Source organism: Physeter macrocephalus, chromosome 14 (assembly GCF_002837175.3).
Source record: "Physeter macrocephalus isolate SW-GA chromosome 14, ASM283717v5, whole genome shotgun sequence".
Taxonomy (NCBI): domain Eukaryota; kingdom Metazoa; phylum Chordata; class Mammalia; order Artiodactyla; family Physeteridae; genus Physeter; species Physeter macrocephalus.
This window is the reverse complement of record NC_041227.1, coordinates 60,889,847-60,909,594: the sequence shown is the minus strand read 5'-3', so window position 1 is coordinate 60,909,594 and position 19,748 is coordinate 60,889,847. Positions and strand designations below refer to the sequence as shown.

Below are 19,748 nucleotides of genomic sequence, written 5' to 3'. Positions count from 1 at the left end.
CATCCGGAGCCCGTGCTCCGCAACGGGAGAGGCCACAACAGTGAGAGGCCCGCGTACCGCAAAAAAAAAAATAATAATAATAGAGTGGGTAAATGATATAGGATAATAGAAGGTGAGTTGTACTATGGGAAAGAAAAAGGAAAAACAGAGTAAGGAGGTGGGAAATGCTGGGGTGAAGACCGTGGTATAATTTGAATAGTGCAAAGTGTTTGCGCCAAGTCTTGAAGGAGAAGAGGGGTTAGTCTATGGATAAGGGAGTGTCTGAATATAGGGAACAGCCAGTGCAAAGCCCCAAGGAGTCCAGGACAGCTGGAATGGAATGAGCGGGGGAAGGGTGAAGGGTGTGAGTGAAAACGGTAGGTAGGTGGGTGAGGTCCTATAAGTCAGTGGTTCTCAACCTAGGAGATTTTGCCCCCAAGGGACATTTGGGTAAGTCTGGAGACTTTTGGGGTTGTCAAACTGGGGGTAGGGAGGGCACCGACATCTAGTGGGTAGAGACCAGGGATGCTGCTATACACCCTACAGTGAACAGGACAGCCTCCCACAACAGATCCAGAATGATCCAAACCCAAATGTCAGGTTGAAAATCCTGCTGTAAAGTCTTTCGGGCCATACAAGGCCTGCACTCTGTGACAGAGGAGGCCATGCAGAGTTTGAAACGGAAGAGTGTTTTCAAAAAGATCCAGCCTCAGTTTTCTCTACTTCTCCGTGAACTCATGGCATCGCCTTTGCTCTGGTCCCTTCCTGGCTCTCTTTTGTTCACCCCAAAGGTCCACCACCACATCACCATCTTCCAAGGCTCATCTCACAGATGCCCCCTGCTTTGCCCAAGGGAACTATATCTCTCCTTCTAATCCACCCCCTGCAAACTCCTTCCACCTTGATTTGGCCTGATTTTCTTTCTGTCATTTATAAGTTACTTGTTGACCAATCTATCTCCCCTGCCAGACTCGGAACCTCAGAACAATTGCGTCATTGAATTATTTATTAGCAATTGCATCCACTCTACTAGTTTCTGCCAACTGCTACAAATTGCAAAAAGAAAAAGAAAAAGGCTGAGGAATGGTAAATGTAAGAAGGGCTGAAGGCTTAAACAGCCCTCACTCTTGTTTTTTTTTTTTTTTTTTTTTTGCAGTACGCGGGCCTCTCACTGTTGTGGCCTCTCCCGTTGCAGAGCACGGTCTCCAGACGCGCAGGCTCAGCGGCCGTGGCTCACGGGCCCAGCCGCTCTGCGGCATGTGGGATCTTCCCGGACCGGGGCACGAACCCGTGTCCCCTGCATCGGCAGGCGGACTCCCAACCACTGCGCCACCAGGGAAGCCCCTCGCTCTTGTTTTTGAATTCCTGGGCTTAGAAAGCTTCTGAGGTTTTGTTTGTTTGGGTTTTGTGCTCCCCGGCTCCGGCGCCTTGTGGCTTGCAGGATCTTAGCTCCCTGACCAGGGACTGAACCTGTGTCGAAGCAGTGAAAGCACCCGAGTCCTAACCACTGGACCACCAGGGAACTCCCTCCCCTCACCCCCCCACCTTTTTTTTTTTAAACAGTAGTTTGAGATTTACAGAGAAGTTACAAAAAGAGAACAGAAAATTCCCATCTACTACTCACCATTTCCCCCCTTTAACATCTTACATTTCCATGGTAGGTCTGTCACAACTAAGAAACCAACACTGGTGTCTAACTTTTACCTAAACTCCAGACTATTCCAATTTTACTAGTTTTTCCACAGGTGCCCATTTTCTATTCCAGGACCCATGCAGGGAACCACATTGCATTAATTGTCATGTCTCTTTAGAACACTTTAGCCTGTGACCGTTTCTCAGACTTTCCTTCTTTTTGATGACCTTGACAGTTTTGAGGAGTACTCCTCAGGTATTTTGAAGAATGTCCCTCGATTGGGGTTTGTCTGATTATTTTGTCTGGTTAGACTAGGGTTGCTGGTTTTAGGAGAGAGCACCGCAGAGGGGAACTCCTTCTGATCACATGACTTTCCCTGGGAACGTTAACCTTGACCACCTGGTAGTTTTAGCCTGACTTCACCCCTGGGAAGCTACTTCCCTCTTTCCATGCTCTGCTCTCAGGAAGCAGGTCATGAAGCACAGCCCACACTCCAGGCAACCAACACAGATTGTGTGGAATTCTTCGGTAGGAAGATTGTCTCTTCTCTTGCATTTATTTATTTCTTATCTTTCCAACATGGGACAAAAGTAGAAGATTGAGGTTTCCATGAAATCTCGGCAAGAAGAAAAGCTTTTGGTCCATACCTAAGGTTCCTTTTCTCTTCCATGGTCCTTGGCTGATTCCTGATGGCTTTAATTCTGTCTCTAGATGTCATGGGTATCAGAGATGCGATTAACTTTTGTCCTGCAGAAAAAAAAGAAAATGGAGTTTAATTTTTTTCTCCTTTAACAGAATAATAGCATTTGAAAATACGGTGCTGAAGATAGAGCATGTTTTTATAAGAGCACAAAGAAAGAATAATATATGTACTCAGTGATCCCAAAAGTCACAAGTAAAAACAAGAAGACGGCACGTACACGTGTGAAATCTCGAAGCCAAAGCAAATGACAGTTTGCACGCAATTCTAATTCAGTGCTTTCCTTTTTCCCATGACAAGGAACGGTCAGCAAAGCTGATGAGACCCAGAATGTTCGGTCAGCCTGGCTCTCCTCCCTCTGTAATTTCCTGCATGGCTTTCTCTTGCCCCCTGCACTCCAGGCCCAAGCATCTTCTTGACTTTTCTTGACTGTTGTCCTGTGCTCCCCCATCCCCTGGAAGATGAGGACTCCCCGCTCCTCTCCCAAGAACTCAAATTCCCACTTTGCGTCAGCGTGGCAGATACTGTTGGTCATCTATCCTGCAGTCAGCTCTCCCTTTTTTTTTTTTTTTTTGCGGTACGTGGGCCTCTCACTGTTGTGGCCTCTCCCGCTGCGGAGCACAGGCTCCGGACGCGCAGGCTCAGCGGCCATGGCTCACGGGCCCAGCCGCTCCGCGGCATGCGGGATCTTCCTGGACCGGGGCACGAACCCGCGTCCCCTGCATCGGCAGGCAGACTCTCAACCACTGCGCCACCAGGGAAGCCCCACTCTCCTTTTTGACAGAATCCCAATCTGGTTCAGAAATCCTCGGCCCTCTCTCCCACTGGCCTGGGCTTCTGCAGGGTGGGACCCATCTCCAGGCACAGGGGACAGATCCCAGTGAATCCAAGCCTATCTTGATGGTCCCAGCCCCCTTGCAGGTGACCTGTTCAGGCCCAGGCATGTGACACTTTGGCCAATGTTCTGTGAGGGGTGGTCTGCTGAGGAGTTTCTTGGAAAAGGTTTCTTCCCTCACAAAAAAGCAAGACTCGGGCTTCCCTGGTGGCGCAGTGGTTGAGAATCTGCCTGCTAATGCAGGGGACACGGGTTCGAGCCCTGGTCTGGGAAGATCCACATGCTGCAGAGCTACTAGGCCCGTGAGCCACAACTACTGAGCCTGAGCGTCTGGAGCCTGTGCTCCGCAGCAAGAGAGGCCACGGCGGTGAGAGGCCCGCGCACCGCGATGAAGACTGGCCCCCGCTCGCTACGACTAGAGAAAGCCCTCGCGCAGAAACGAAGACCCAACACAGCCAAAACTAAATTAATTAATTAATTAATAATTAAATTTTTAAAAATATTTATTTATTTATTTATCTGTGGCTGTGCTGGGTCCCCGTTTCTGTGCAAGGGCCCTCTCCAGTCGTGGCGAGTGGGGGCCACTCCTCATCGCGGGTGCGCGGGCCTCCCACCATCGCGGCCTCTCCCGTTGCGGAGCACAGGCTCCGGACGCGCAGGCTCAGCAAGCGTGACTCACGGGCCCAGTCGCTCCGCGGCATGTGAGATCCTCCCAGACCAGGGCTCGAACCCGTGTCCCCTGCATTGGCAGGCAGACTCTCAACCACTGCGCCACCAGGGAAGCCCCCTAATTAATTAATTTTTTTAAAAGCCAAGCATTTGAAGCCCTTTAAAAAAAAAAAAAAGCAAGACTCAAAAAACATGGAAATGGCAGACCCTTCTCTCTCTCGGTGGTGTTGTGTCGGCGTGTGACGCCTGGCACTGCTGCGCAGTAACAGTGGAGGGGCAGCTGGGGGCCCGCCGGGGGCGGTGACCGGGAGCGGGCTGGCTCCTGGCCCTGTTAGGGAGCTGCTCGGAACTCCTCGTTTCAGCGACATAGCTGAGGTGGAGGGAGAGTTCCCAGAAGAGGGCCACCAAATCACTCGGCTGAAGATGAGGAATTTGAGTGTCTCCTGAGAGGCAAGTGGGAGTAGACAGAAAGGAAGAAAGGCGAAGGAGGGAAGAGGAAAAAACCTGGTTTCACGGCGGACTTGACAAAAGAGGCATCCCTGGTTGCCAAATCCAGAGTGGAGAGGGATGGGACCAAAGCAGGACAGGACGGTGGTTAAGGTGTCAGGCTTGGGAATCAGGCAGACCTGCATTTGATCCCAGGTCTGCCACATCATTTAATTTCCCTGAGCCTCAGGATCCTCATCAGGCAAATGGAGATGACAGGCATGCCTGTCTCATGGGTGTGGAGTGTGGCCAGTAAACAAAACTAAACTCGATGGATAACAAAAAGGCAGGACACCGGGCACATGAAATGAGCTTGATCAAGGTAAGCTCCTTCTTTGGTATCAGACGTTCTCAAAGTGACCCCTTCCGCGGTCCCGAGCATCCTCAGGTCACCTGCCAAACCTTCACCCTACTCGAAGTCTTAAAACCAAAACCCTGTGGGCAACTTGGAAGGAGCTGTTCCCGTTCTAACTCCTCTGCACCAGGGTCTCACTACCTTGGATGTTCTCGTGTGAAGTACGAGGGCTGTCTAAGCCCATGCTTTCTGAGCCATGAAGGGTCTGAGAAAACGATTCATTCACAGGTGTTGAAAATCGTAATAACTGCTTGCCCTTTTTGTCATTCCAATTGCTGAAAATCTGAGAGTCTGTCACATCAATGTCAGAAATGGAGGAGACCAAACTAAAGCTTGAGTTCGCCAGTGTCTTTTCTGGAACAATCTGACTTGAAGATGGATGGCTTTGGACCCCAGATGGGACATTCTCAACCTCAACGATGATTTCATTCACTTGGTCACCAGACAGCATCTCTGGCTTCCTCCAAGCCTTACTCTCCACCAGGGTGGGCTTCCCCAGACCTCATACAGCAGTCACACTGGCATTGTTGGGAACCTCCAGGAAAAGTGATGACAACCACAGAAAGCCGCACCCCCCCATTCACAGTTTTTAATGCCAGGATGAGATGGACAAAGCGAGCCCCACACAAATCATAGCGCAATTCCCCACATCTACACCGGAAGGCTCTCTGTTTTCCTGCAGAGACTTCTGTCACAGTAGCTAGGTAAGAGACCGGAAACAGAATTCTTTATTGAAGACAATGGGATTCTAGAAACAGAAGGCAGAGATTCTTCTAAATGACTCATAATGAAAGGGCAAGATTTTCTTTTTAATTTGGTGTCTCTGGTCTAAAACTCATGTTTTATATTTATAGTTTTATGTGCCTATGTAAATCCAGATGGGTTTATAGTGAAACAATGATTATCTCCTGACTGTCTTGGGTGGTCCACCCTGCTGTCTGTCTGCTTCCTAATACCCATTTTGTCTTTTTCTCATACCAGCAGAAGCCTCCTTTCCTGTGCAGGCACTGTGCTCAGTTAAAACTCTCCCAGCTTCCTTTGTGACAAAGGGTGTCTCCTTTGCAGCCAAGGGTGGACCTGTGACCCCATTTTAGCCAATAAGATTGTGGCTTCCAGGAATGCTCTTTAAAATGTGACACCTTCCCTGATTTCACCTTTATCGCTTCACCATTTCGCCTTCTTCCTGACCAGAGGCTGCCATTTTGAAAACAAGAGGTTTAAATGTTCACCCTCTAAGGATGGTGGAAAAAGAAGTTTTAGAAGGAGCCTTAGGCCTTGAGATCATCATGGGCAGAGGTGCTATATAAACTTTGGACTGCCTCCTTGCATACTTCTTGTTACAAGAGGAAAATAAATCCCTTTATTGCTAAACCACTGTCCTGTTTCAGTGCTGGGCACCTGGACGCAATTCCTACCCAATAGACCTGATCTGGAAATCACCTCGGCCAAGCTGTTTATTTAATAGTTGGAGAAATTGAGGTGCAGAGGAATGAACTGACCCCCCTCCTCATCACACTCTCATTAAATGGCAGGATTGGACTAGAACTCTACCTCTTCTCCCCACACCAACGATAATTACCAGTAACAATACCTGCTATTACTGCGGGCCAACTACTTTAAATAGAGTACATTATTTAATTTCCACAACCACCCTACGAAATAAGCACTATAATAAACCCCATTTTATAAGAAAACTGAGGCCCCAAAAGGCAATTTGCCTAAGGTCACAAAACCAGCAAGTAGCAGAGCTAGGGATCAAACCCAGGTCTGTCTGGTCCCAAAGCAGGGCCTTTTAATCACTTCACCCTGGTCCTGTCCTGTAACAAGATGCTAATGTATCACTCATTCATTCATTCATAAATGAATGAATATTTATGAGTACCTACTATGTGCCAGGCACTTCCTAGATGCGGGCATGATACATCAAAGTGACACTCTATCAGGAGACTGTCCACCAATTAATTATAAATGATTTGAGAATCAGAACTGGTGCAAAGCAAAACGGTGAAGAAAGCCAGGTTCATCTCTGGGTCCTCTATTTCTTTACTTCTCTCTGCCTCCTGGGGACTCCGATTCCACCCAGAGGCCCTAATCTTCATGCTGGCCAGAGAGAGCATCTTAGGAGGTTTAAAGGCATTTCTTTTTCCCCAGTAGTTAAAGCCATTCCCTGCTCTTGTGGGAACCAAATGGAGAGCATGACTGTTTATATCCCCATGGTTTTCTCTCCCAAGTAGCAACACCTACCCCTTGAAAGATACAGGCCTCCTTGAGAAGGCTCTTAAAGAATGAGGCTACGGGACTTCCCTGGTGGCGCAGTGGTTAAGAATCCGCATACCAATGCAGGGGACACGGGTTTGAGCCCTGGTCCGGGAAGATCCCACATGCTGCGGAGCAACTAAGCCCGTGCGCCACAGCTACTGAGCCTGCGCTCTAGAGCCCGCGAGCCACAACTGCTGAGCCCACGTGCCACAACTACTGAAGCCCGTGCACCTAGAGCCCGTGCTCCACAACAAGAGAAGCCACCGCAATGAGAAGCCCGCGCACCGCCACGAAGAGTAGCCCCTGCTCGCCGCAACTAGAGAAAGCCCACACGCAGCAACAGAGACCCAACGCAACCAAAAATAAATAAATAAAAACTAAATAAATTTATTTAAAAAAAAAAAAAAAGAATGAGGCTACAGGATATCATCCACCCCAGGGGGTCAGAAGGTGAGGGATGGTTTTAAGTCATGGGCCCCCCAACTTGCGTTGTTACTCAGAGGACGTCTTCGGTTTACGCCTCGTTTTTCACAGGTTTGCCTTTCACTTCCAGTATTCCCTGGCCTCTCTCCTCTAATGCTTTTTTATTTCTCAGCCTCTGCCTCTGCTCAGACCTTCACCACAGCACACAGTGATCCTTAGAGCGCTTCCTAACTGATTTCAAAGCCTTCTCCAAAAAAAAAAAAACAACAAAAAGCCTTCTCCAATCTGATTACTCCTACCCTCCATTGTCATAATAATTCTATGATTATTCAGAAAAATTTGGCTCAAGGCACTGCCACCTCACCAGCACATGTATTAGGCACGGGATGGACATGTGACCCAGCCTTCTTTCCTATGTAAAAATGATTGGTTCATGTGTAGGCATGTGTCCCAAATGGGGCTGGAGAGAGTCTCCTCAGCACTGACTCACAGGCCTAGAAAGAAAGGAAGACTTTCCATGACATCGCTGAGCTGTGTGTGTGTCCAGGCCTGCTGCTATCATGCTCCCTGGCCTGCAGGGAAAGCCTGACTGGTTGAGATGAATGAGGTGAAGCTCAAAGAGAAGCTGCATCAAGCAAAGAGGCGAAATAGATGGAGAAAAAGAATCCAGGTGGCCCTGAGCCCCTGGCTTCAGACTCAGAGGCCCTGGTTCCTGTGACTCATACAACAAATATCTCTGAACACCTACTATGTGCCAGGCACTGTCCTAGGTGCTGGAAGGTAATTCTACCTTCAATTCTTTGTTTCCCCATATCCTTCCCACCACACAAGCCTTGGGCCTGGGTGAGTTGGGTTTCTGTCACTTGCAACCAGAAGAGTCCTAGTGAAGACACCCTGATATCCAAAAGAGAAAAAACTGCATGTTTAAAAGAAAGCCCCCGGGGCTTCCCTGGTGGCGCAGTGGTTGAGAATCCGCCTGCCGATGCAGGGGACACGGGTTCGTGCCCCGGTCCGGGAAGATCCCACATGCCGCGGAGCGGCTGGGCCCGTGAGCCATGGCCGCTGAGCCTGCGCATCCGGAGCCTGTGCTCCGCAAAGGGAGAGGCCACAACAGTGAGAGGCCCGCATACAGCGCAAAAAAAAAAAAAAAAAAAAAGCCCCATTATGATAAATTGAGGAAGTACTGCACCAGTTACCACACCAGAGGCCAAGAGGAAATGGCAACGTCTGCAGTGCCTTGAACACATTCCTTGTTTAGGGTTGATATTTTTGTCACTGTCCATTTAAGCCTTACCTTGGGGTGACTTGTGCCAATCATGTCCAGACAAGGGTGGGTCTCCATAAGCTTGGCTGAGGCCATTGTCACCCACATAAGCAGGGTTCACTGGAATGAAGAGACAAGAGACAATTAATCCCACCACACTAGATGTTACTGAGCACACAGTGGTCAGTAAGACTTGTTAATGGGTCACAAATCAGAGTTCGAAAAATACTTGTCTGGAGGGGGAGGATGAATAGATGGAGCTCAGAGGGTTTTAGGACAGTGAAAATACTCTGTGTGATACCATAATGATAGCTACATGTCATTATATATTTGTCCAAACCCATAGAATGCACAACCCAAGGTGAACCCTAATGTAAACTATGGACTTTGGGTGATAATGATGTGTTAATGTAGGTTCAATTGTAACAAATGTCCCACTCTGGTGGGGGACTCTGATAAGGGGGGAGGCCATGCACATGTGGGGCAAGGGATATGTGGGAAATCTCTGTTACCTTTCCCTCAATTTTACAGTGAACCTAAAACTTCTGTAAAAAAAAAAAAGTCTTCTAAAAATTGAGTAAAAAAAAAAAAGCTTTTCTAGGTGATTACAAAGCTTCCTTCTAGTTCTAGCATTTTATGATGACACATGAATAAATTTGATGTATCACTCATTCATTCATTCATTCATAAATGAATGAATATTTATGAGTACCTACTACGTGCCAGGCACTTCCTAGATGCGGGCATGACACATCAAAGTGACACTCTATCAGGAGACTGTCCACCAGTCTCCTGATAGAGTGTCAGGAGACACTCTATTTGGCATGATTTTCTTAGGGACAGAGTCCACTTTCAGCACCTACACGACAGTGTCACATTTCAATACATTTTTATTCATGGTAAACAATGAAGGCTAAACTCCTCAACAGAGAAAATGGAGCACATTTTGATGGAGATGGACAAAATTATACTGTAGGAGGTGCTGGAACTTCTTGCCAAGGATCAGTTCCTGGCTTTGCTGCTTACTAGCTGCGTGCTGTCTGGCATGTTACTTATCATCTCTGAGCTTCAGAGTCTGTAAATCAGGGATAATAATAAGACCTTTGCATAGGATTGTTGGGGAAATTGAATCAGTTAATACATGTAAAGTGCTTAAAATAATCCTGGAACATAGCAAATTCTTAATATATATTAACTATTGCGGTAAATTAATTGTTTTTCAGCAAACATTACACTTCCTCCACCTTGGAAACCTCCATTGAAGTTGGGCTTGCTCATGCGACTTGCTTTAACCAGTGGAACATGGTAGAAGTGACAGTTTGCTAGTTCCAAGTCAAGGACTCAGAGACATCATATGGTTCTGCTTCCAGCTTATGCCATGGGAAGAAAATGGGCCAGGTTAGCTCACTGGGTCAAGAAGGACACTAGACCTAAATAGAATCTGTGACCTCAAATCAGGCACAGCCAAACCCAGCCTGGTTCAGTCAAACTCCAAGCAAACCCATAGATGTGTGGGTGAGAAATAAAGATGTTTATTGCACAACATTGGGTTTTGGAGTTGTTTGTTATGAAGCATTCCTGTGGCAACAGCCAACTGATACACCCCTTACAGTTGTGCTATTAATTCAGTTAGCATTGCTCAAGCACCAGCTGTATGCTAGGCACTAGGAAAATCACATAGAGCCTTGGAGGATACGTGGATGAAATGGCTTCTCCTTAAGGAGCGCATAGTCTAACAGGCTGGCATAGCGCTGGACAAGTGAATGCGGCACAACGACTTTGGTCCTAAAAGGAGCCCAGAGAAGGAAGCCACACTTTACGTGACCACTTTTTAAAATAGCTTTCTAGGGCTTCCCCTGGTGGCGCAGTGGTTGCGCGTCCGCCTGCCGATGCAGGGGAACCGGGTTTGCGCCCCGGTCCGGGAAGATCCCACATGCCGCGGAGCGGCTGGACCCGTGAGCCATGGCCGCTGAGCCTGCGCGTCCGGAGCCTGTGCTCCGCAACGGGAGAGGCCACAACAGAGGAAGGCCCGCATACCACAAAAAAAAAAAAAAAAATAGCTTTCTAATTCCAGTGTTCTATGGAGCTTGGTGGTCAGGAATCCGCATTTGCCCTGATCCTACCCAGAAGTAATGCGGGGTCAGAGAGACTAGATTCTGATACTGGCTCTTTTGATTTAGTAGCTGGGTGACCTTGGGCACATTTCTCTCTGAGCCTCAGTTTTCCCCTCTGTAACATGGAGAGCTGTAGTGTCTGTCTGAAAGGTGGCCGCAGATGAAAGAAGACTGTAGAAGTAAAATGCTTGGCAGGGTCTCCAGGGCATGGGAAACACTCAAAACCTGCTGGGCGTTATTAGCTCTGCTTCCATTGGGGTGGGGCAGTGTTTCTCAAACTTTTTTCTTTCATTACTGGCCACCTAAGTAGTCTTTTTAGACATTTCTTCCTTATTGCCCTCCCCCATGATATTTTAATACCACAGATATACGTATAACTATGTACATATACTGTATGCATATCTGCTTTATACATAAAAAGAGGAAGGTTTTTTTTCTGGCCTTTCAATAAATGTTCGCCCCTTGGGATTGATATGCCCCACTGAGCATGCCTGGCATGAAGGTTCAGCATAGCCCAAGTTAATGTTCTCTATGCAAATGAGTAAGAGTCCGCGTTTTTCCTTAGTGCGTGCGATGCACCCCTCCCCCTCCTCCCTGCCTTCTTCAATCCCTTCCCCACCCACACCCTCAGGGCTGAGCAGTCTTCCACCTGCACCAACCAACACTTGGGTCCCTCACTCTGTTCATGACTGAACACTCCTTTTTCCAGCTCTCACGGGCTCTGAATTCCTGTAACATTGACTTGTGCCATGAGCTGGCTTCTTCTATCAGACAACAAGTCCCTTTTTTCTTCCGGAAGATGAGAACTGGTAGAATGTCTTTTACCTCCTAGAGCTAAACCTTCACACACAGCAGATTCTGAGAACGACGTGATTTTTCACGTATTGTCAGTCTGTTTGCTAATTTTCTTTAGTCTTGATGTGCTGGTGTCACCTACTCACTTAGGCTTTACGAACCGTGAGGACAGAGTTACTTCTAACTCTCTGCGCCCCCAGTAGGTTCCAGAGATACAAGTGCTGACCATCTGAACACCTTCAGGATGTGCTGAACTAAAGCTGGACTCTGGCAGCCACACGAACTGAATCTAGTCCACCAGTGGTTTTGTTTGCCCAGCTCAGGGATTTTATTTATTTATTCAAAAAATTATTTTGGAGCATGTAAAAACCCAGATTTCTGGCTTCCTTAGAAAAATCTGAGGATCTGGCCACACTAAGCCCATCTTCCCACATCACGGCGATGGACTGAACCTGACCATCAGTCACCTCACACAGGCACAACCCCTGCCCAACCTGCTTTGATAATTGATGACACTGCTTGTCTTCTCTAGACCCTGAATGTTCAACCCTTGTAAGGTGGGTGTTTGAAGGAGGAGGAATAAACCAATTCTTCTCTTGCTGATCTTTAATGATTGGTCCCAAGCCCACTGAATTTTACTTTCTTCCCAGGATATGATTTTCTTCTTAACAAATGCTTACCATAGCCATTGCCAGGAGCACCTGGCACAGAGGGGCTGTACGGATTTGCCATCTCCCTGGATTTCATTTCAATGCTTTCAGGATAATCTCCATCCTGTCTCCCAAGGATGCCCAAGGGGCTGTCACCCTCACGGTGAAATGAGGGCTGGATTGAAGATGCTCTGCTGAGCATTCTGAAATTCCAAAATGATGGAGCAATAGTCATCCAATAGCATAGTAAGGATAGTCATCCATCCATCCATCCATCCATCCGTCCATCAGTTCATTCATCCCACAAACGCTGACTGAATGCCAACCATGTATGAGGCACGGGCAATGGGGTGAGGACACAAAGTTAAAGACATGGGTTGTCTACCCTCAAGGAACTCTCAATGCAGTCTGGCCAAGCTTATTAACCACAGCCATAAGCAATGATAATACAAGTAGCAACTGATGAATGTAAGAAGATAGGCCCAAGGAGTTCACAGGAAAGAGAAGAGAATTTGGGCTGGGAGTCTGAAGGGAAATCTACATGGAAAAGAGACATCTGAGCTGGGATGGGAAGGATAAATTAATACATAGTTAGGAGGAGGGCATTCCAAGGATGAAGAACAGCACAAATAAACATGTGAGACCAGAAAGAGACCAGAATATATAAAAGGAATGCTATGAAAATCAATTAACCTGGAGCAATGATTCTTAATTTTATGCATATACCTATTCCCAGGCCTCACCCCAGACAACTAAATAGAATCTCTGAAAGTTGGGCCCAGGCATTTGTATGATTTTTAAGTCTCCCCAGGTAATCAGACCATTCTAAGCATCAGCCAAGGTCAAGAACCACTGACCTAGAGTATAGGGCTCAGGTAGGGAGAGGATAGCAGAGGTGGGAGGAGGTCAGTCAGGCTGGGCTTTGGCTGGCATCTTACATTAGCTCAGCGCATACTCATTCTTCAATGTCCTCACAAGTGAAGTGGTGTAGTCTTTCTCCCAAAGGTTATGAAGAACAATGGAAGATGAGAAACAAGGGAGTGACAAGGTCAAAGGTATATTTTTAATGATGTGCCAGGCAGTGGGGGATGAGACCAAGGAGGACATTTTGACATGGTCCTATTAATCCACCTATTTAGGTTGTATTTAGCATTATTCCTGTAGGCATTTGACCTCACTGTGCACCCAAATCCCATATCCTTGTTCCTAGAGGTAAATAAAAGCCATTAGTCTTTGTTGAATTCATAAATATTACTAGTAGAAATAGTACATACAAAATAAAACTTGTGGGCTTCCCTGGTGGCGCAGTGGTTGAGAGTCCACCTGCCGACGCAGGGGACGCGGGTTCGTGCCCCGGTCCTGGAAGATCCCACATGCCGCGGAGCGGCTGGGCCCGTGAGCCACGGCCGCTGAGCCTGCGCGTCCGGAGCCTGTGCTCCGCAACGGGAGAGGCCGCAACCGTGAGAGGCCTGCGTACCGCAGAAAAAAATTGAAAAAATAAAAAAATAAAAAAAATAAAACTTGTATTGGTTGAAATTTCACATGGTAAATTTGTTATAGGTTAAGAATAACCTGAAAAATAAATAAAGAATCACATCTTGTTGGCAACGTGAACATTAAGAAATTTAACCCAGGAAAAACTGAACTTAAAAAACAAACAAACAAACAAAAACCTCCTTAGAGGAATACCAACCATGGCAAAAACTAATCAATAAAACTTGATGAAAACAACAGTGCAGAAGATCAATGAGCCAAATCTACTCTAAACATGAAAAGGGATCCATTCTGACAATAATTTCAGTAAAATAAGGATGAAAGTGGAAAAAAATCAGGAGTGGCTCAATCATCTTGTATAAAAAAATTGAGGAGTCAAATGGATTTCATGGAGTTAGATCTTCAAAAGACTTTCTTCCGCATACCACCAAAAAAAAAAAAAAAAAAGACTTTCTTGATTAAAATGCCTTCCTGTTGATATAATTCTGGTTAAAATGTTGGGGTTCATAACTATCATCTTAATCCTAACCTCATTGGCGAAGTAGCAGTGTCTAAACAGTGGGGATCTAAATGTCTTGCAGGGATTAGACAGGAAGAAATAGGAGACTGGGAAGGATGTTATTTGAGCAAGAAGTGATGAAAGATTATGTTCAGGTAAGGGCTTGAAGCCTCAGGCTGAGAGTCCAAGGACCAGGTACGGTATACAAGTAGGCATGAAAGTTTCACCATAAATTCATGTCATGGTAATAATCATACGTGTCCTTATCCCAAACATCGCCAACCAAGTTCAATTGACTTAATGATCTAGCCTTCATCCTCCATCCCCAGTGGAGGGAGGTTCCAGCACTTACTCCCTGGTCATTTCCGGGTTCTCTGAAGCGCCATAATCGTGACCATTCTCAGCACCTGGGTAATCAGGCTCCCCCCAGAACTTTGTAGAGTTCCCATAGTCCTCAGCGCCAGGATAGTCTGGTTCCCCAAAAAAGTTTGGAGAGTTAGATTGATTCTCAGCATCTGGATAATCAGGCTCTCCCAGAGTGTCTATGTATGGACTGATTCTGGAACCAGCATATTCTGGATTCCTTCTGGAGTCTGGATGGTTGGAATTGGCTCTGGAGCCAGAATGGTTAGAGTTTCCCTGAGCTCCAGCGTAGTCTGGTTCTCCCAAGGAGTCAAGATAATCTGGATTTGTTCTGGAGCCTGCATAGTTTCCACTGCCTTTGGAACCTGCAAAATCAGGATTTCGTTGAGATTCAGAGTAGTCTGGCTCTCTGGATGAGCCTGGGTGATATGGATTGCTCCAAGATCCAATATAATCTGGCTCTGCCAAAGATTTGGGATTGTCTGGACTTCTGGACCTTGCAGAGTATGGATTGCTCCTGGTGCCAGGGTAGTATGGATCACTCCAAGATCCAGGATAATCTGGTTCTGCTAGAGACCCAGGATAGTCTGGACTTGTTCTGGAGTCTGCAGAGTATGGGTTGCTCCTGGTGTTGGGGTCCTCTGAGTTGTTCAGAGGACCTAGCGAATCTGGATAATCCTGAGTTTTCAAATACCCCCGAGTATGGTTCTGAGACCCATAATAGTCAGGGTAATCTGGATCCTCCTCATAAGCATTATTGCTGTAGGCAGACATGTTTACCCTGGAGTATTAAAATGTTCCTGCCTCTGCAGTTCTTCAGGGATCTCTTCCTTTATCTGAAAAACAAAAAGGAAGGAAAGGTCAGAATTTTTTTCCCTTTCTTCCCTGCAAAGATTGATAGTTATTTTCCAGTATCTGTTCTTTTTTCTCTCATAGTTGGGTACACAGCTGCCCAAAATAAAGACTATGTTTCCCAGCCTCCTGTGCATCTAGGTACAGCCATGAGAGTGGTCAACGAGATGTGAGCAGAAGTGATATACACAACTTCCAGGTTGTGCTGTTAAAGGGAAGGGGTATTCCTTCCTTTCTCAGTCTTCTCACTTCCCGTGAACTGGACTGTGGAAATGATGGGGCGCTTCTTGGCGATGCACACACAGGCAGCACCCACCCTAGGGAGAGCAGCAAAACAGCCTGGATTGTTGGTGATTTCACAGATCGGTGCCCAATATCAGCTTGGGCTTTTATGTAAAGAAAGAAGTAAACCATTATCTTGTGTAAACCACAGTTTTTTGGATCTGATACTTTTGGCCAAACTTATATCCTGACCGATACCTTCTGCTGGGGAGGGGAGCAATGAACCAAAAGATTGGAAGAAACAAGGACTTACTGAGCACTTTGATTGCACTTGTTCTTGGGTTCAAAGCCCTAATAAATTACTATGAGCGCACAAAGGTAGAATGGTTAATGGTAACTAGAGGGCTTGGGTAAGGAGACAAGCACTACCATCCCTTCCAGTCTGAAAATATGGTTTTATGAGTTCTATGAGCTGTAATCTATAGACACAGCATACTTTCAAATCAGAAGTGATGGGGTTTTAATTTCTAAGTGAACTGACTATCTGTTGTTTTTACTTGCCTTTTACCCATTTCGCCTTCTTTTGGCATCAATGCCCTGATCTTCCTCTGGGCTTCTGCTCATGGTCCGGGAGATTCAGGAAAGGCTGATTGCATTCCTGACTCCAAGGATGGTCACATGACCAGGTCTGGCCAATCAGTGTCCACCATACCCCTGGCCAAAGGGTTTGGTTCAGGAATGGGCACATAACCCAAGTCAGTCTTCCAGGACCTTGACGGACTAACTGGGAAAGATGTGCTCTTATTTCACTAAGTTGCTTTGGAGATAGAATATAAGCCTGGAGCTTCCAGTGTAGTGTCAGTCAGAACAGCAAAGAAAATAAATAGGGGAGAAAATTTAAAGAAAGAATTAACAGGATTAGTGGACAGACCTGATATGGGAAGGGTGAGAGCTAAGGAAAAGAAAAGACAAAAAAATAGCTCCACAGTTTGAGCCAGCATGATTAGATAAATGGCAATGCTTCTGAAAGAAGGAAGTAGACCATTTTTAAAGTTCAGCCAATGTTTACAGGTTTATCTCTATGTGAACCAAAAGGGTTAGACTTTTTGTTGAGTAATTGGAGCTAAAGAATTGACCTGCCATGACCTATAGCCTTAGAATGTTTATTTGCCAACTCAATTCCATATTTCTCAGTATAGCAGAAGTCAGTTTTTCTTTATTTTGTCCCTACCCAACATCCACTTCTCTCTTTTGTGGCAACATTTTCCTCTCAATCCATGTCAGCCAGGTGTAGACGTGTGACCCAATCAGAATTATTTGCTTCTTGGCCACAGTGATTGGGTCGGAGCCAGTGAGACTCAATTCTGGGAGTTTTGTCAGAAATGTTGAAAGAGAGAAGTTCTCTCTTTTGGCTGGACTTGGAGTTAGGAAGTTATAAGCCTGAAGCAGCCAGAGGTCCCCAGGGGAGAAGGCCTGCCTGAGAGTGGTACCAACAGGGAACAGAACAGAACCAAGAGATAAACAGAAAGAAGGATCAAATGTTATGACACTGTTTAAGCACCTGGATCCAGCCATGCCTGAAGGCAGCCAGCCATTGGATACTTGAGTCATTACATTCCCTTTTTGCCTTAAGCTGGTTTGAGTTGGTTTTCTGTCATAGGCAAATGAAAGAGAATTTCAACTAATATGCTGAGTTTTACAAAAAGAAACATCTGCACAAACTGAGTGCTATTAAGACTAAATGCTGGGCTTTATTACAACTTATTTTTCATAACATGGAAAATGAACCTGTTCATTTACTTATATTGTAAGACTAGAAATATATATATATATTTATGGTCTAGGATTTCCATAGCCTACTAAAACCTTAGCTATTACATCTAACAAGCTAAATGATGCCTACTAAATGCAAGAAAATGAAACCTAGTACAATACCAGCTCAAGAGAAATAAGTATGTCCACCCAAAGGTAATGAGAGAGCTCATAGCTGCTTTTCTTATATAAGTGCCAGAAATTGGAAACAACCCAACAGCAGAGTAACTAAGTAAATTGTGGCATATTCATACAATGAAATACTACACAGCAGTAACAAAGACTGAACTTCTGTGACATGCAATGACATGAATGCCTCTCACAGAGGCAGTGATGACTGAAAGTCAGATACAAAAGAATATAGATTGTATAACATTTATACAAAGTTCAAGAACAGGCAAACTAATTAATGGTGCTAGAAGTCAGAACAGAGATTACCTCGGGGAAGGGAGGAGATGGGAAACAACGGGAGCGAGCCTCTGGGGTTCTGGAAATGTTCTCCTCTTGATCCGGGTGGTGGTTACATGGTGGCATGTGTGTGTGCGCAGGTGTATGTGAAAATACATCAAGTACACTTAAGAACTATGTACCTCTCTATAAATATATAACTTCTTACCTTTAAAAAGAAAAAGAAAGTGAAAAAGACCTAAACCAGAAGCCATAACAGGAAACCTTCTATTTTCCCTTCTATTTCTTTCTGTTATACCAGTTGAAAAAAAATTAATGGTTCTGGCTGACACACATTGCCAATTTTCTCACGTGTATATCACGGAAAATCTGAGTGGATGAAAGCAAAAACTAGGTGAGAACATGACACATTATCTGAATTGAATTGTCTGTCTATGTGATGCTGTAAAATGAAATGGTTAGGAATCCAGCCCTTGGCATTGGGTATAACTGGGTTTAGTTTCCATCTGCTGGCTGTGTGGACTCAGGCAAACCACTTAACCTCTGTGAGTCTGTTTCCTCATCCATCCAACACTAATAATGCCTCATAGAGTTGTAAGGAGTGAAAAATATGAGGCACATAAATAGCTGTCACCAAGGAAGCGTTCACTGAACAGAAACAATTATTTACCACTATTTCAATTTATGTATGACGTAAACTTGGCAGCTTCCACAAGAGATAAGCGTTGGTGGACAATAAAAGTCAGGCACTGCATTTGCAGCAACATGGATGGACTTACAGATTATCATACTAAGTGAAGTAAGTCAGACAGAGAAAGACAAATATGATGTCACTTATATATGGAATCTAAAAAAATGATACAAATGAACTTATTTGCAGAAGAGAAACAGACTCACAGACATATAAACAAACTTATGGTTACCAAAGGGAAAAGGTGGGGGGAGGGATAAATTAGGAGTTTGGTATTAGCAGAGACAAACTACTACATATAAGATAGATAAACGACAAGGTCCTACTGTATAGCCCAGGGATCTATATTAATATCTTGTAATAAACTATAGTGGAAAAGAATCTGAAAATATATGTGTGTGTGTGTATATATATGTATATATATATATGAAACTGAATCACTTTGCTGTACACCAGAAACTAACACAACATTGTAAATCAACTATACTTCAATTTTTTAAAAAAAGTCAGGCACTCAACCAGGACATGATTTAAGAAATAGAAAGTGCTTTATAATAAGGTAGAGGGAGAAGTAATTCTACCGAATTCCGAGGTTGACATAGTGACTATAACTGAGAACTAAATTTTGCTGTGAGCTTCTTATTAGCCCAGACTGAAAGAGACCTATATGTGATCAGCCAACAATGAGTTTCAAGTCTGTTGGTACAGTTCTCTGTTCTACTGATATCATTTGACAGGAGCTTGTATAGTGCATGTCTTTTTCACAGACCAGGCACAAATGGTGCTCTAACCACTACCATCTACCGGGACAAATTCCTAAACAAACAAAAAGCTAAGGCCACAGAAAATGATTGGAGAGAAGAGGGAGGAGGAAATAACTACAAGGAAATAGTCTTGTGCTGACGGTCAAATGAAATGGGAGTGGTCTTTTGAGAACCTTACTCATAGTTTCCTATTAAATATTAGAGGAACAAATACCTTGCCCTTTCAAAGGCAAATTTCTACTTTGTGCCTTGGAAAACGCACAAAGAGGATACTATATATTTTTTTCTTTTTAAAATTGAAGTATATTTGATATACAATATTGTATGTTACAGGTGTACAATATAGTGATTCACAATTTTTTTGCCTCTAAACTTTATTGTTCTAGTATCTTCCCAATAAGTGTCATTGAACCATCTGTTCTGAGTCCTCCTTTTTCTTTTTTTTTTTTTTTTTTTTTGGTACGCGGGCCTCTCACTGCTG

The 19,748-nt window shown here is 45.2% G+C and overlaps 1 protein-coding gene across 4 annotated transcripts in view; it reads right to left on the bottom strand.

The window, feature by feature from the left end:
• The window catches only part of TMC5 (transmembrane channel like 5), a 43,650-nt gene extending 28,358 nt beyond the window's left edge, over positions 1 to 15,292 (bottom strand). For 3 of the 4 annotated variants that reach the window (XM_024123602.1, XM_024123604.1, XM_024123603.1), the window contains exons 1-4: positions 14,508 to 15,292; positions 12,193 to 12,365; positions 8,634 to 8,723; positions 2,260 to 2,359 (exon numbers count right to left, since the gene is read on the bottom strand). In XM_024123602.1, coding sequence (XP_023979370.1) covers positions 2,260 to 2,359; positions 8,634 to 8,723; positions 12,193 to 12,365; positions 14,508 to 15,292 — 1,148 coding nt within the window. Of the gene's footprint in view, positions 1 to 2,259; positions 2,360 to 4,798; positions 5,109 to 8,633; positions 8,724 to 12,192; positions 12,366 to 14,507 lie in introns of those variants that run through there. The other variant, XM_024123605.1, reaches the window with a different exon arrangement.
• Between the last annotated feature and the right edge of the window lie 4,456 nt (positions 15,293 to 19,748).